The 16,900-nt window shown below is 31.0% G+C and overlaps 1 protein-coding gene across 11 annotated transcripts in view; it reads left to right on the top strand.

Moving 5' to 3' along the window:
* Positions 1 to 16,900, top strand: part of LOC134714459 (pyrokinin-1 receptor-like) — a 94,041-nt gene that overhangs the window by 64,871 nt on the left and 12,270 nt on the right. For 4 of the 11 annotated variants that reach the window (XM_063575717.1, XM_063575719.1, XM_063575716.1 and 1 more), the window contains one exon: positions 10,381 to 10,453. The exons of 5 other annotated variants lie outside the window; for them this stretch is intronic. Coding sequence is in view for 1 of the 6 variants with exons in the window: in XM_063575715.1 (XP_063431785.1) it covers positions 11,123 to 11,142 (20 nt within the window). In the remaining 5 variants the exon portion in view is untranslated. Of the gene's footprint in view, positions 1 to 6,519; positions 6,538 to 10,380; positions 10,454 to 11,017; positions 11,143 to 16,900 lie in introns of those variants that run through there. 2 more of the 11 variants (XM_063575727.1, XM_063575715.1) reach the window with 2 other exon arrangements.

The following is a 16,900-nucleotide window of genomic DNA, read 5'->3' as shown; positions in this document are numbered from 1 at the left end:
ACTCGGTGCCATAGTTTTACCTAGAGTAGCACACTAAGTTCCATATATTTACCAGAAACTGATTACCAGGTTGCTGTACATAGACGTATATCCACAATCTCTTTTTATTCATATGAAATGTACAATACTTATGTTTATTCTGAATATAATGGTAAAATTAAGAAGCTGACATAGGTCGAAGAAGCAATTATTAAAACCATAGAGAATATATAACACTATATAACACTAGTTATAATTCCGGAAACCATGACCTATTGGTGATCTTAGATCTAATACACAATGATAACTGAGAAGCGAAAGGAAATATATCAGCTATCTAATACACAATGATGACCGAGAGAAGCGAAAGGAAATATATCAGCCAGAAAACAAAACAGGAAACAAATGTCATTTCTCTATTATTTTGGTGTTTCTGTTGTTAATAAGCTATATGGCAATAAATCAGGGTTTCCGAAGATACAGGAAATAATCAAATGTATATAAGAACTTACTTCATTTTAACTATAAGGATAATTAGGTTTTATAATGCCTTATAGCCTCTTTTTGTTTTCTTGATTTTGTCTATATGGGGATTTGTAACGAGAAATGTCAATTAATTTCTAAAGAAATAAGAAAAAAGATTACAATTGAAAGATATAAAATCTTTTATATGTTTATTTGTTTTATATTTGCTCGATTTTGTTATGACTTTAATGTACATAACGCGAAGTGTGAAATATACTGTTGAACATTAACTTCTATAAATCCGCCTCCTTTTACAAGATGACATTATATTGGGGACATTGGCAATGTGTAAAACAAAAGCTATAATTATATTGGGGACATTGGCAATGTGTAAAACAAAAGCTTTAATATTATTTCCAAGTACATAGCATGTTTATTCTGTGACTTGTCCTTTACGCAGAAGTCAGTTTAATCGAAACATGTGTTTCGCTATAAAGAAATTATAAAAAGGGGGAATAACTGGCCTAAATATATAACTGCATATTGGTACCACATGAACAAGTTTATTTTAATGCGGATTGTACAAAAATTAAAAATCAAAAGGACAATGAAGTATTTTTGAGTCATGTTTAGTTTTTCACAAACCTATTATATAGTATAGAAAAAAGAAGATGTGTATTATAAAAGTCTCTCTGAAAGACTAAATCGCCATTATGGGAGAAATGTTACTTGTTGCGTACATGTGGTGTTGTTTGTCTTACATGCCTGTTGCCACTCTCAACAGCTATTAAACATTGATTTTAAATTGTGAGTTTCTACATAAAGTTATGTTGATACATGTAAATCTATATTATTAAAATTATTGGATAGCTTAGAGCATATCAATTTGTTTTACATTATTCAAACTATCGCTTGTTATATGTATACGGTTGCTGGTAGTTTTTTATACATATATCTACGCTTGGTGGGATTTTTCTTTCTTTCTTCTTTACTGCGTATGATACAATTTGTAAAAGCATGGTTTAAAGGAATGACAGTTTGGTCTATGAAATTTCAAATACGATAAAATATTTGATTATATTAGAATTATAGGAATGGAAATAGGGAATGCGTCAAAGAGACAACAACCAAACCGAACAACAGCAAACATGCCACCGAGAAAATCACGCAACTGGAGAAGGGCTTCAGCTGTACCCTTAACACAAAATGTGTAATTATAGTTCAATGATAATGTACGTCACACTATTAATGTTATGCAATATGCGAAAAGAATTTATCCAATAATAAATTTGAATTTTATTAGTGTAAAACGGTCATCTATAGAATTTCCTATTTCGATAGAATGATAAACTATATATCATAGATACCAGCCTTATGTTAATAATGACAAAACATTTTTAGTTCTTTTGATATTAACATCTACTACCTTGTAAAAAAAAAAATTTTAGGGAACATTTGAACTAAATGTTTGTCCTTAATCTAAATTATGAGGTTCAACTAAAATACATTCAATACAGATGTGTTATCTTTACATATAAGTATTTTACCAGAATAATATCATTTGAAAATTAATTGCAGTTAACTGATTGGCATTGCATGCTTATATGTGTCTTGTTTCGTTCTGACTGACTGGTCTGGTTTTAAAATTTGACTGACTTGACGCAACACAATAAGTAATCAGACGCGGCGTAACCGTATATTCTAAATAGATTACAAATATTAAACAACTGCATGTATAAATTAGAGAGCTTACATTCATAATTTATCTCTATACTTCGTCATTAGGTTCATTTTCTCCTTTTTTTAGGACAACTAATTCTTAATCCAAATTATACAGTAGATCCATGAAGCTACATTATGTTATTCTGTCAGAACACAGTTATGTATTTCTGAAAGAATTTAAGCCATAAAAATGTCTATAATATGTTTGATGAAGCATTAAGATTGTCCTTCTCCGTAATAAAGAATAGTAAATTGGAAAGATGGATAAAGGTATCATTAAAGCATGACTCCGTAATTTAAGTTTATAGCAGTCTGTAAATAGTAATGGGATCAGGAAATGGGATTCATGTACCATTTTATTGCCATATAAATGAAGATAATTCTTATCGAAATAACTACTTTTTTATTTTCTACATAAGAGATACAATCATACAAATATACTGGTATAATACACATTTTTATAACATTTTTACTATTTCTAAACCTGTAAAAATATATTCCAGCCCGTCGGATAGCTATATTAGCATTCATTCACATAGCTTTAAATCTAAAGTATTTTATTTATTAAGCCATGTTCGTTTTGAACTTTTGACCTTCTTAACTAAGAAAGAACTCAACTGATGTTGTTAAATAATTTCACGACGATAAATAAATAAATATACAAGGAAAACAATCTTGTAAAGTTTTTTTTATTGGCTTTGATCTAGCTGACAGTTACTGCGAGCGCTCTCATATATGTACCTAGTGTCTTTGTGTTGTTGGGATGTACAAGTACCAGGTCACTTCCACTCTGTGTTTTTGTCATATGTATTTCTATTTGTTTCCATCTGATGACTTAATCCTTTTACAACTGATTTTAATAATTTGTTCCGATGATTTAATGTTACTGTCCCATGTTAGGGGAGGGTTCGGATCCCGCTTACATGTTTAAACCTCCATATTCTGTCTGTATCAGCCTGTCCAAGTAAGGAGCGTGTAAAACAGTGGTCGTCGTTTTTTTGCTGTTTTATATATTTGTTTTTCGTTCATTTTTTATTGTACATTATAGTTATACCGTTAGTTTTCTCGTTTGACTTGTTTTACATTTGTATTTTCTGGGCCTTTTATAGCTGACAATGCGGTATGGGTTTTGTTTATTGTTGAAGTCGTACGTTGACCTGTAGCTATCAATTTATGTGTCATTTAGTCTCTTGTAAAGAGTTGTCTCATTTGCAATCATACCACATCTTCTTTTTTTAAATGTAAAGTTATATAACACCAAAGACCTTATGTTATACCTGATGCGACCTGATGTACTTCATATAAAAGTTAGTTTTGGAATGGATGCCAATACGACGACTCTCTACGGGAGACCAAATGACGCAAAAGAAAGCAACTATAAGCCGTCAACAATGAGCAAAAACCCATACAGCATATCAAGTTATAAAAGACACCGAAATGACAAATGCAAACCGCACTTTTCTGTCGGAGACTACCTTTGGGTGATAATTACTTAGAATTAAATTTCCCACAAGTAATTGTCAGAATAAAGTTAAACTATTATATAGGTTCTAAAATACGTGCTCAACCAAAGATCAGAATGCATGACACATTATTAGCGCTCTATGGCAGCTCCAATACGTATTAAATAACATGGGAATTTCGGATGGAAAAAATATACTAGTACTTTATACATGTCAAAAGTCTAAAAATCGTAGTTTTTTTCCACGGGTTAAGCAAAGGGGCAGGAGTCAAGACCTATTTCATATTTGGTTATCTTAATACCCACAGAAAATTCAAAACACAGTACTGACGACTTACAAGTGATATAAAAGTTCGGACAAATGAAATAGTCAATTTCATACTCAATATAAAAAAAGTCAGCTTAGCAATTATTTAAATGGGCATAGTTTCATTGTCACACTACTTAAACGTTCCTTGGTTAAACAATTTTGAGCTACATTTTCCATTTCTAAAGTGATTTCCACTCAATAAACTTTTATATATTTACACAGTATTAGTCAGATCGGCCATTTCTAAAACAAGGGAAAATACAAATTTAAAGTGAATTGCTTCAGTGTTTGGCTTCTTTTTAGAATAATTAGTTATCAAAGGTACCAGGATTATAATTTAGAACGCCAGACGCGCGTTTCGTCTAAAAAGACTCATCAGTGACGCTCATAACAAATTATTTATAAAGCCAAACAAGAATAAAGTTAAAGAGCATTGAGGATCCAAAATTCCAAAATGTTGTGCCAAATACGTCTAAGCTAATCTTATAAAAAAAATCCTTATTTTTTCTTAAAGTTCAAAGTTTGGTAAACAGAAAATTATAAAAATGACCACAGTATTGATATTCATGTCAACACCGGAGTGTTAACTACTGGGCTGGTAATACCTTCGGGGACGAAAAAACCTGACATAAGAAATTTGATTTTTTTTTTATATAACTTAGATGGTGTCATCAATAGTGGAATAAATAGTACATAATGTCAAAACATTCACTCTTAAAATCTTCTTCACTTAATGTAGTTTCCTGATCTTCAAAAGTCAGAAGTTCTTTTCAGTAACTTCATCATTACATATTTTCCATTTGACTATACTAAATAATTCACATACAAAATGCATATACTGAATAATTAATGCATACAATGCTCTTTCAATAGCAACTGAGCTGACTACGTGTTTTTTTTTTCGCAGTGATTAATTTGCTCAATGTTTGGTTATATACACATGTATGTATGCCTGCATTTGTTGATACCCATTATTTGGTTTTTCATCTGTTTGTCAGTACAAAAAAAAGTCACGTTGTCTGCTCCACCTGTTAGATTTACTGTTAATTTGTTCTGGTTCGTAAAATATATAAACTATTTGCCACATCACGTTTAGTAATCAATTGTTCTTTTATTGTATAACCCATCAGAAAATAACTTGTTGATTGATTGGTTGTTGGTTTGCCGTAATTAAAACTAAACACATATGCAGGTTTTTAAGTGGGTGGACTGCAATGAAAGACGGTATTTTTTTTACATTAGAGGGTACTTGTGAACGTATGAAATATTATAACAGATCGAATTTATTTTGTGTTTGAGTTATCTACCTTTGACTTGCATGTTAAATGTTGAATGTAAAGTATTTATCATTTTAACAGTAATTGATTTTTATAAACAGATAGAGCTGCAGTAATGATAAATATTCAATTAATCAACCGTAAGATTTTAAAATAATGTCTTACGCGAACATGTGTAAAGCATTCCTCACTAATTTCACGGTATAAATATTAATTATAAATAATCTTGAGAAGGACCAACAAGGGACACATCACGTAGCTTCAATTAGAAATCTTGTCTTGTAACAATAAGAAAAAGGAATGTGATATATTGTTGTATTACAAGACAAAATCTATATTATCTCTTCACTGCATACCAACTACGTTAAACTAAACCAGCTATATAGACATGCGAATATAGACATTTTACAAATATGTACCTCATGTGCTTCATCCTCTAGAAAAAGAATTTATATTATGTATATTAATACTTTTGAAAAGTGACTCTCACACTAAAAAAATGCAGCAGGAGATAAACTGGTTATTTTCCATTCTCTGCGATTTTCATGTGACTCACTGAAATTTTATCGTTTTCCTTTTTTTTCGTTGTTTTTTTAGTGAGGAGAGGGATATTTCTTATCCTAAGCATGGTTTGACTTTGAACCGCTAGTTTATATCATATTTTGCCGTGTCTTGTATTTAGAATGAAATTTGTGTTTCAGTAAGATCTTCTACTGTTTTTCTATTTTAGAATGTTGTTGTTTTACTCTTTCGATTGGTTTCATGTGTGTGCGTTTTATCTCCCTATAAAATAATATTGAGCTATTTTGATTCTTGAACACTATATTTGAAAACTATTATTTATTTATGTATGTTGTGATAAGAAGCGATTTAACAAAACATCTTAATATGAACACATCTTATCATCTCTTCATCCTGTTTGATGAATGTTAATAAGTGATATTGGAGTCAAGGCGCCTATAACAGTTTATACGCAGTAAGTCCGGTTTATGTTGAAGTGGGATTTATCTAACGATGAATGGAATGTCTTAAGACAAAGTAGGACACACTTCAGCTTGACTTCATACTTACTATGACTGTGACATATATCTTTACGTGAGATACTTGTAGTAGACTTTGAACGCTTTATCATGGACAATATTTTTCATATTTTGAATTGACAAAGATCAAAACTAGTTGGAAAATATCATTAACCTATTTGAAATGGTTTTGTATGACCGAGATCAGTTGATCATACTTTTAAAGTAAGTATCCTGGAAGTGTGTATTCGTATTCGTTTTAAAAACTACAGAAGAAAAATGTGTGGAATTCTGATTTTTATGGTAAGCTAACAGACTCCCTGATATCACGTCCAGTTAGTATGGGGTTATCAAAGTCCCACTTTTACACATTAGTCACGATCCTATACTACAATATATATCTATATTTTCACTTGCGACAACTGTATATATATAGTGTTTCCTTTAGACACTAAAGTAAAGGTTGATTGGAAATGACATATGCATTTCCTTACGTCTTGAATCCAACCAAGTATTGCGTAAACCGAAGTTTTGCTCTTGCAATTTTACATCTTTTCCTCGCCAAGATAAATGCAACAGGTTGGTTAAGACAAAGACCTCTTATTTGTAACTTTTCTTTCCTTCTTTGGCTTGTACTATATGATTATGCTATACCCCCTTCCCCCACTTATTTATGATTATGCTATATCCCCTCCCCCCACTTATTTTTAGGATTGTTATTTCCCACTGTTATCGTGCTTGTTTGCGTTAGTTTTTCTCGTCTGAATTGTTTTACATTGTCTTATCGGGGCCTTTTAAAGCTGACTATGCGGTATGGGTTTTTGCTCATTGTTGAAGGCCTTACGGTGACCTTTAGTTGTTAATGTCTGTGTCATTTTGATCTTTTGTGGACAGTTGTCTCATTGGCAATCATACCACATCTTCTTCTTTATATTGTATTATATTGCGTTTATTATCAACATAATTTGACAGTTACACATATAGATGTTGTATTGTTGGACAGACGATTGTTTGTAAAAAAATTTGTCTCCTTGCTATTTATCATTTTTTTTGTTATCTCTCTGGTGATTAAAAATGGCCGTTGTATCAAATTGGCAACGGTGCATAGTAACGATAAGGCCAAAGTCAAACAAGACCACTTACTGTTTTACTATAACTGCCTACAATAAAATATAAATAAGATATCATTGGGATTTTTTCTAATGATAAACGTTTTTTTTATTGTGGTTATTTTTTTTTTTTAAAAGATTTGGATATTAAATAAACATCTTTGTTTATTTATATATAGATCTATATAATATCTTGTTATATAGATCTATATGATATCTTGTTATATAGATCTATATAATATCTTGTTATATAGATCTATATAATATCTTGTTATTTTATTTACTGAATACTATGTACATATCCATTGCATTGCACGTGTGCATAAGTTTAAAATACACGTTGGTTTAATGAACACATTGAATTAGCATACTCATCCATCCACGATTCACAGGATCTTGATCAGACTTTTAATTAATTTTAATCGGGAATGGTCCTGTCAAGGACGGTAGTAAAAATCGTGAATGTGTGACCCCAGATTAAAATTAAGACAACTAATAATTATCAAATATATCAATTTTACTCAAAAATAGTGTCCTCCTTAAATATATACACGATAAAACTCATGTCCTAATTGTCTAGTTTTGTGTACACTTAACCTACACAAGGCCTACATCGACTATCGACTGTGTGTAGGTAAAACATGATTTAAACTACATGTTTACATTGAGTTTTATCAATGGGAACGCAATTGTGTTTAGTTTACGTGTGAGTTACACTAACACAACACCGGATTTAGGTCAATATGAACACGGCCATATTTACATTTGGTTAAATGTAATCCACACTAGTTTCACATAAGATTTGTCCACATCTATACACCTTGTTTAGTTACCTGTACATAAGATGTGTTCACACTTGTAAACTATATGTCATTTAAATGTTCATTACGTAGAACCGAACTCAAATTTTCGAACATTTTTCTAGCAGTAAGGGAACGACCGTTTGTCTTTAAAAAAAAGGGGGGATGGATTTTTCCACAATTTGATTGAAAAAAAAATCGGGTCATACAGATGATAAGAATGAAAAAATAGTCTGAATCCAAAGTTTCCCCATACATTATAGTGTTAAATATTGAATTGGTACCATCGAAAAAAATTGAATATTAACTTTCGCGCGAGAAAATATTCGGACTCACATACCCCCTTTTTTTTTTTTTAAAGTAAAGTGGTTGCTCCTTTAAGAAAGTCATTTGGGATGATTTGCAGTAATTTAAAGATGTCTCGCCTACGCATTAAACATGTAGGCTGCATCAGCGTGCTTATAGACACAGAAAAATTATTGCGATGTTAAGGATCACTACATTTCTATCTTTTCTGTTTGTTTCAAATGGTATTGTTTCTACAAGTTTTTTTGTTTGTTTTTTTTTGGCAAAAGGAGAGGGTGATATTTTTTTTTATTTGTAATTGTATTTTAACAGATCTGAGATTCTACACAAACAAACAATTAACCTCACCCTTTTTCAGTAATGCATTTATGAGTGAATCGTTGTTTGGGTAAAGACCAGCGGCAAATATTTCTGGCAGTGTGTACGTCCAGTCGATTCGGGAAGACCTTTTCTAAGGAATCATGTGTTCGGCAATGATGATTAATGAGTTTTGATAAGGGATAATAAGGCTACGTAAAGCGTTTTAATAACAAATAAATATATCATGTTTAGACAAATATTTCTGTAAAGAACTTAATTAATTAGTGTTATTAGTATCAATTTTATATAAAAATCGTTTTTTTTTTTACATATAAATGGAAAAATAACAGTTCGGAATGTCTACTTTTGTGTACACTGAACCTACACAAGGCCTACATCGACTATCGACTGCATGTAGACAAAACATGATTTAAACTACATGTACACATTGAGTTTTATCAATGGGAACGTAATTATGTTTAGTTTATGTGTGAGTTACACTAACACAACACCGAGTTTAGGTCAATGTGAACACGGCCTTACTGTTCAAACGTATATACATATATAGAAAGTAAATATACACAATTAGGAATTATGCTACATGTAATATACAACTTGCATAATATATAATCCAAACATTCCTACTGGACTTAATAAGGTGCTATTTAAACTCATTCTGTGTTTTCGTCGCAGAGTCAGGATAACTTGAAAAACCTGAAAGTGTCTGATTTTGACATTTAAACTGATGAATCTGGGAAGCGCTACGTAGGTATATCAGAGTTAACTTAAAATCACCAGGGTGACCAAACGATGGAATAAGAACCCGAAGGTGCTAGGATGTATGGCAATGTATCCACTAACATCCTTTGTTAAATATTTAGAGGAAAAAAACACCAAAAATGTTCTGCGCTAAGGACGAATTTGATAAGGATAGTGATAGTTGGTTTGAAAACAAACTAATTTGATGCACCTTTGCCAATATTCATATTTATTTCTTGTGGTACTAAAATGTTTAATCACAAAAATACCAAACTCCCGAATAAAATTAAAAATTGAAGGTCCCTGCTCAAATGGCAAAATCAAAATTTCTCAACATAAAACGAATGGATAACAACTGTTATATTTCTAACGTGGTACAGATATGATGAGTGTACAGCGGTTAGAAAATTGATTAACACAATTAATAAAGTCCTCCTAAACGATAGATATCCACAATGGGATACATCTCATCCGTTATACATCATTTACAAAGTATTAGTTTCACCTAAATAAGCATGTATAGTGAAATGTGGAAAAGCGCAAGAACATTCACATAACAAATTCAGTGAATTATTGAACTGCAGTGCCGGACATTTACACAATATACCACGGTGACACTATTTTCATTGAGTTGATTATATACATAATTAATTTTACTTATGAAGGTTGTTATAATTAAGTGTTGAGGGTAAGGGATATCCCAGTCAGATAGTGAACACAGACCTCCATGGGGAGTAGGTTTACCAATAACGATCACCAAAGGCAGTTGGCTGCAGTTTCCTATGATAACAGTTTATTATTACTAGTTAAACAAAATCATCGATACATTAGCATTTAAGATACAGGGATAAAGAAAAATTCTGTATTTTCAGATCATAATGAACAAGTAAAAAGAAGTAAGAATTGGAATATACAATTAACAATTGATATCCTGATATACAATTGGTAAGTTGCATTGCTTTTATAACTTATTTGCTTTTTGAGCAATTATTTTAACTTTAAATTGATTATTAATTTTATTCATTCATTTATGTTTTTATCTATAATTGTTTACTGTTTTGACGGATTTTGTAAAGAAATTAATTTCTCTTCGTTGAATAAAAAATAATTCATCATTGCTTAAATTTCTTTAAAACAAAGTCCGGATGAAACACAAATAACCGCCTCTTTAATGATGCTTCTTGACGGACTTCTTGTTTATTGACAAACATTTGGACAGTGATGAGAATACTAGTACTTTCTTAATTGGGATAAAATAATATAAGAAATTAGAATATGCAATTTTTATTGTATATGATTCGAGATAAATACAGTGCGTTTTAACAGTTGATATAGCTATAAATTTTGAAAGAATGTCTAAAAGTTTACTAGTTTTAGACAAATTGGACAAATGCCCTCTCGAGATTGTTTCCTTACATCCCACTGGTTCAAACTGATAAATTTTGCAAAAGTATTGGAAGTATATATAATGTAATCTTACTGACTGACCATAGTATATCTTAAGGCTGTATATAAACATGGATTATTAAAATCGATGGGACGTTTGTAACACGTGACAGCAGCTGGTGTTACATCAGGTTGGTTAACACTTCATTTTAATGTGGTTATGGATTAATGAGGTATTGTTTTAACAGGTAATGAATCATTCTTTAATTTATTGATAATAATTATTGTAAATTGGACAGGATTGATCAGAATACTGTACTTTTAACGAGTAATTTTCAGAAATATAAATGTTTTTATTTGATCTCCTTCAGTGTAGAGTCGTTAATTTAAAAAAAAAAAAAGAAGCAAGTTGGTATGTTATTTCTGGAATGTCGTTTGTAATTGCATCTCTGATTTCAAATACTTTGACTAACCAATTGACGGATCAGATGTTGAGAAATTTACTGATATCAAATTTGTAATGCATAGCTGAAAACAGGTGTTTATCTTTTAAATAAATCAGTTTTAAATTTGAATTAATCTCCAGTATTTTCAATAAATAAAAACATTTACAAGTACATTCTAAATGAAGCTTGTAATTTGATGATTTTTCTAAACATAAGTGAAACGTTGTGTTTTCTATGTTTCGGTTGATGGTAGGCTTTGTATGCTCTGAGATTTAAACAAACGGAAGAAAGAATATTAAATTATTGCTTAAAATTATCTGTAGGGTACATTTATAATTAAAATTTTAAAAAGTCATGTATTCTTAATTGTTATCCACTTGAAATAAAAATAAAGAGATGTTTCTCGTTTTTTGTATTTTTATATATTTTAGACCGTTGGTTTTCTGGTTTGAATGGTTTTACACAAATATCTTTCTGGGACCCTTTATACATGTAGCTTGCTGTTCGATGTACATTTGCAAGCCAAGGCTCTGTGTTGAAGACCGTACCTTGACCTATAAGGGTTTACTTTTATAAATTGTGACTTGGATGGAGAGCGTTCTTATTGGCACTCATACCACATCTTCTTAATTATAGTTATGAAAAAGATTCACAGCAAACTTTCTATGTTGAACATTGGCATTAAGTTATATGCATGGAATGGTTTACTTTTATAAATTGTTATTTGGATGGTGAGTTGTCTCATTGGCACTCACACCATATCTTCCCATATCTATTTGCTAAGTATTTGGTGTTTTTTATTCTTTATTTGGTGTGCGTCGTGTATGCAACCGTGATTTTAAGGCATTTTAATCACCCTATCCGAAATCAAGACATTTCTTAAAACAAGTAATTTAGCTTCGATACATGTATAAATTGGTGTTTTGTCGCTGGACTATATAGTTAATACTAACACATGTTATTCATGCCAAAATCCGCCCGTGGCTTAACTACTTCAGCACTTTAAAACTATGTGATACTGAAGGACTTTAAAATAATGTCATATTTTAGAACTTTATAACTGTATGTCATACAATGTACTTGCAGATAGGATTCCAATGTTAGGTGCGCAGCTCTTACTTGTACTTGTATATCAAGTGTTTGTTTTGATACGGTTAAATTATTTTTGACCACATTGCTGAAATTGCTATGACTTTAGATAATTTCTTTTAAAGGATTATTTACAAAAGTTGACATGTACTCTAAGCTCACATTTGGTATGTGTCCGCAGAATGGGTAGTACAAAAATGTGTCTGCTCAGCTTTGTGCTTTATACCCTGATCCTTGGTCCACTTTTGATGCAATATTTTTTTTAATTTTGCGTACTAAAGCAATTTTTCCTACATACATGTACACATGATCACGGTACATTATTGTATTTTTGAAAGATTCATCACTTGACGCTATTCGTAAACTTATTCTCTAATTTTCGATGTATCCCCTCATTTTTTTTCGTCTACTTATAAATGTAATTATTGTATACCGATGTTAAACTTATTTCAGGGGAAAGCACTGGAATACGATATCTTTATACCTTTAGTATATTATACCAATGAAATTAATTCATCTCATTTGAATATGATTCTATTTCAGTCCAATTATGATTCTAACAGGGTTAAGATGTTATAGTACAATTGTCCTAATTAATAAACATGTATATGTTTATGACCCCAAACAGATCATAAGATAACCTTCAAATAATACTTGTAAGTCATTAAAACTTAGTACATGTATAATTGTATTCGCTGCTAAGAGAAGTAATTGAAAAAAAAATACATTGCAACCTCTGTATTATTAATATCCAAAAATATACAATATCGCATTCTTATATGATGCTTTTTTTTTGGCTTAGCTAATGTTCCTTTTTCTCTTTCCCTCTTTATTTCCTTTTTTCTTTTTCTTTTTCGAAGGGGTTTACTTAAGTTACGGTTATACGTTCGTTGCATATTATACTTGAGATAAACTTCAATGTTGCAAGACCCGGAACCTCAAGATGCATTATAATTTATTAAATTACATGAGATCAATAACACTTATTCTATATTATAATTTCTTTTGATGTTTGTGTGTCCCTCGGTTGCCTTCTCATTGACTTATATACCATATATCCTCCTATATTATTTATAGAAACCCTACATTTAGTTTTAGTTTTTATTTCTGTTTATGCAACTGTCTTTTAAATGAACATATATACATGTGTAGCATCTGTCACCGTAAACAATTTTTCCTCCTTGATGCACAAAGTGATGTACTTTAACAGTGCAAATTTAATGTACCATTGAAATAATGTTTGAACATTTGTATTTACAAGTGTTAACTTATGCTTTAATTTCTTTAATTATTACTTAAATTTTATTAAGATTTCATTTTTTAGTTTTTGACTTATTTAGAAGTTAGCACGAAATAAAATTAAGAATGGAAATTGGGAATGTATCAAAGAGACAACAACCCGACCATAGAAAAAAACAACAGCAGAAGGTCATCAACAGGTCTTCAATGTAACGAGAAATTCCCGCACCCAGAGGCGTCCTTCAGCTGGCCCCTAAACAAATATATACTAGTTCAGTGATAATGAACGCCATACTAATTTCTAAATTGTACACAAGAAACTAAAATTAAAAAAAAAAATACAAGACCAACAAAGACCAGAGGCTCCTGACTTGGGACAGGCGCAAAACATTTTTGTTTTTAAAGATCAGTCACCTCCATTTTAAAAATGACTTTGGCTGTTTTTAAAAGAACACTTGCAACAATTATTCGAGGGGGCGTACGCATAATGCGATTTTAAATCCCTAACATCAATCCGCAACCCTTTTTTTCCAGTGTCAACCTTAATTTTCTACAATCATTTCAGACGACTTCAGTTTTGGAAAATTGAAGAACTGAATTGTTGGATTTAATCTGAATATTTAACGTTATGCAGTAGTTACATTTAAACCCAGCAAAATCTGGTCAAAACTTTAAAATAAAACGCGACAAATATACTATAACTATATTTTTTATGAACTACTTTTCTGTATGATTCACTACTTTATTTATTCACAAGAAAAGCATTGAAAGATTTGATGAAATGCTTTTTCAATTAATATGGACACGGGTACCTGTTTTGAATCTTCAATCTGCAATTGGAAAAAAGCTATTATATCATAATCGAATCATGCTAATTTGTGTCGTTTGTACGCTAGAATCCCAATCGTATACATGTACCCATTACCTGTAACACAATTTCTACAGCGAGAACATGTAACAAATATAACATACTGGGTTCCATATGTTAAATTCGAGTCACCTACTCGGTGCCATAGTTTTACCTAGAGTAGCACACTAAGTTCCATATATTTACCAGAAACTGCTTACCAGGTTGCTGTACATAGACGTATATCCACAATCTCTTTTTATTCATATGAAATGTACAATACTTTTGTTTATTCTGAATATAATGATAAAATTAAGAAGCTGACACAGGTCGAAGAAGCAATTATTAAAACCATAGAGAATATATAACACTAGTTATAATTCCGGAAACCATGACCTATTGGTGATCTTAGATATAATACACAATGATAACTGAGAAGCGAAAGGAAATATATCAGCTATCTAATACACAATGATGACCGAGAGAAGCGAAAGGAAATATATCAGCCAGAAAACAAAACAGGAAACAAATGTCATTTCTCTATTATTTTGGTGTTTCTGTTGTTAATAAGCTATATGGCAATAAATCAGGGTTTCCGAAGATACAGGAAATAATCAAATGTATATAAGAACTTACTTCATTTCAACTATAAGGATAATTAGGTTTTATAATGCCTTATAGCATCTTTTTGTTTTCTTGATTTTGTCTACATGGGGATTTGAAACGAGAAATGTCAATTAGTTTCTAAAGAAATAAGAAAAAAGATTACAATTGAAAGATATAAAATCTTTTATATGTTTATTTGTTTTATATTTGCTCGATTTTGTTATGACTTTAATGTACATAACGAGTAGTGTGAAATATACTGAACAGATATATCGGAGGGGTATTGGCGAAAAATACCAGTCGAGAGAATGTTAAACACGAGCCGTAAGGCAAATACCACGACAGAGAGGGTAAAAAAGGCATATCCTTTTAGCAAATACCCCGGCGCCGTTAAAAATGATGACATTATATTGGGGACATTGGCAATGTGTAAAACAAAAGCTATAATATTATTGGGGACACTGGCAATGTGTAAAACAAAAGCTATAATTATATTGGGGACATTGGCAATGTGTAAAACAAAAGCTATAATATTATTTCCAAGTACATAGCATGTTTATTCTGTGACTTGTCCTTTACGCAGAAGTCAGTTTAATCGGAACATGTGTTTCGCTATAAAGAAATTATAAAAAGGGGGAATAATTGGCCTAAATATATAACTGCATATAGGTACCAAATGAACAAGTTTATTTTAATGCGGATTGTACAAAAATTATAATCAAAAGGATAATGAAGTATTTTTGAGTCATGTTTAGTTTTTCACAAACCTATTATATAGTATAAAAAAAGAAGATGTGTATTATAAAAGTCTCTCTGGAAGACTAAATCGCCATTAGGGTAGAAATGTTACTTGTTGCGTACATATGCTGTTGTTTGTCTTACATGCCTGTTGCCACTCTCAACAGCTATCTCATATTGATTTTAAATTGTGAGTTTCTACATAAAGTTATGTTGATACATGTAAATCTATATTATTAAAATTATTGGATAGCTTAGAGCATATTAATGTGTTTTACATTATTCAAACTATCGCTTGTTATATGTATTCGGTTGCTGGTAGTTTTTTTTTTATACATACATGTATATCTACGCTTGATGGGGTTTTCTTTCTTTCTTCTTTACTGCGTATGATACAATTTTGTAAAAGCATGGATTAAAGGAATGACAGTTTGGTCTATGAAATTTCAAATACGGTAAAATATTTGATTATATTAGAATTATAGGAATGGAAATAGGGAATGCGTCAAAGAGACAACAATCAAACCAAAGAACAGCAGACATGCCACCGAGAAAATCACGCAACTGGGATAGGGCTTCAGCTGTACCCTTAAAAATTATCCAATAATAAATTGGTATTTAGTAGTGTAAAACGGTCATCTATAGAATTTGCTATTTCGATAGAATGATTACACTATATATTATAAATACATGTACCAGCCTTTTGAAAATAAATTGCAATAAACTGATTGGCATTGCATCTTTATGTGTGTCTTGTTTCTTTCTGACTGACTGGTCGGTTTTTAAAATTTTACTGACTTGACGAAACACAATAAGTATAACCAGACGCGGCGTAACCGTATATTCTAAATAGATTACACGTACTAAACAACAACGGCATGTACAAATTAGAGAGCTTACATTCATAATTTATCTCTTCGTCATTAGGTTCCTTTTTTCCTTTTTTTAGGACAACTAATTCTTAATCCAAATTATACAGTAGATCCATGAAGCTACATTATGTTATTCTGTCAGAACACAGTTATGTATTTCTGAAAGAAT

This window comes from Mytilus trossulus, chromosome 4 (genome assembly GCF_036588685.1).
Source record: "Mytilus trossulus isolate FHL-02 chromosome 4, PNRI_Mtr1.1.1.hap1, whole genome shotgun sequence".
In the NCBI taxonomy this organism is placed as follows: domain Eukaryota; kingdom Metazoa; phylum Mollusca; class Bivalvia; order Mytilida; family Mytilidae; genus Mytilus; species Mytilus trossulus.
This window is presented reverse-complemented; position numbering and strand designations above follow the sequence as displayed.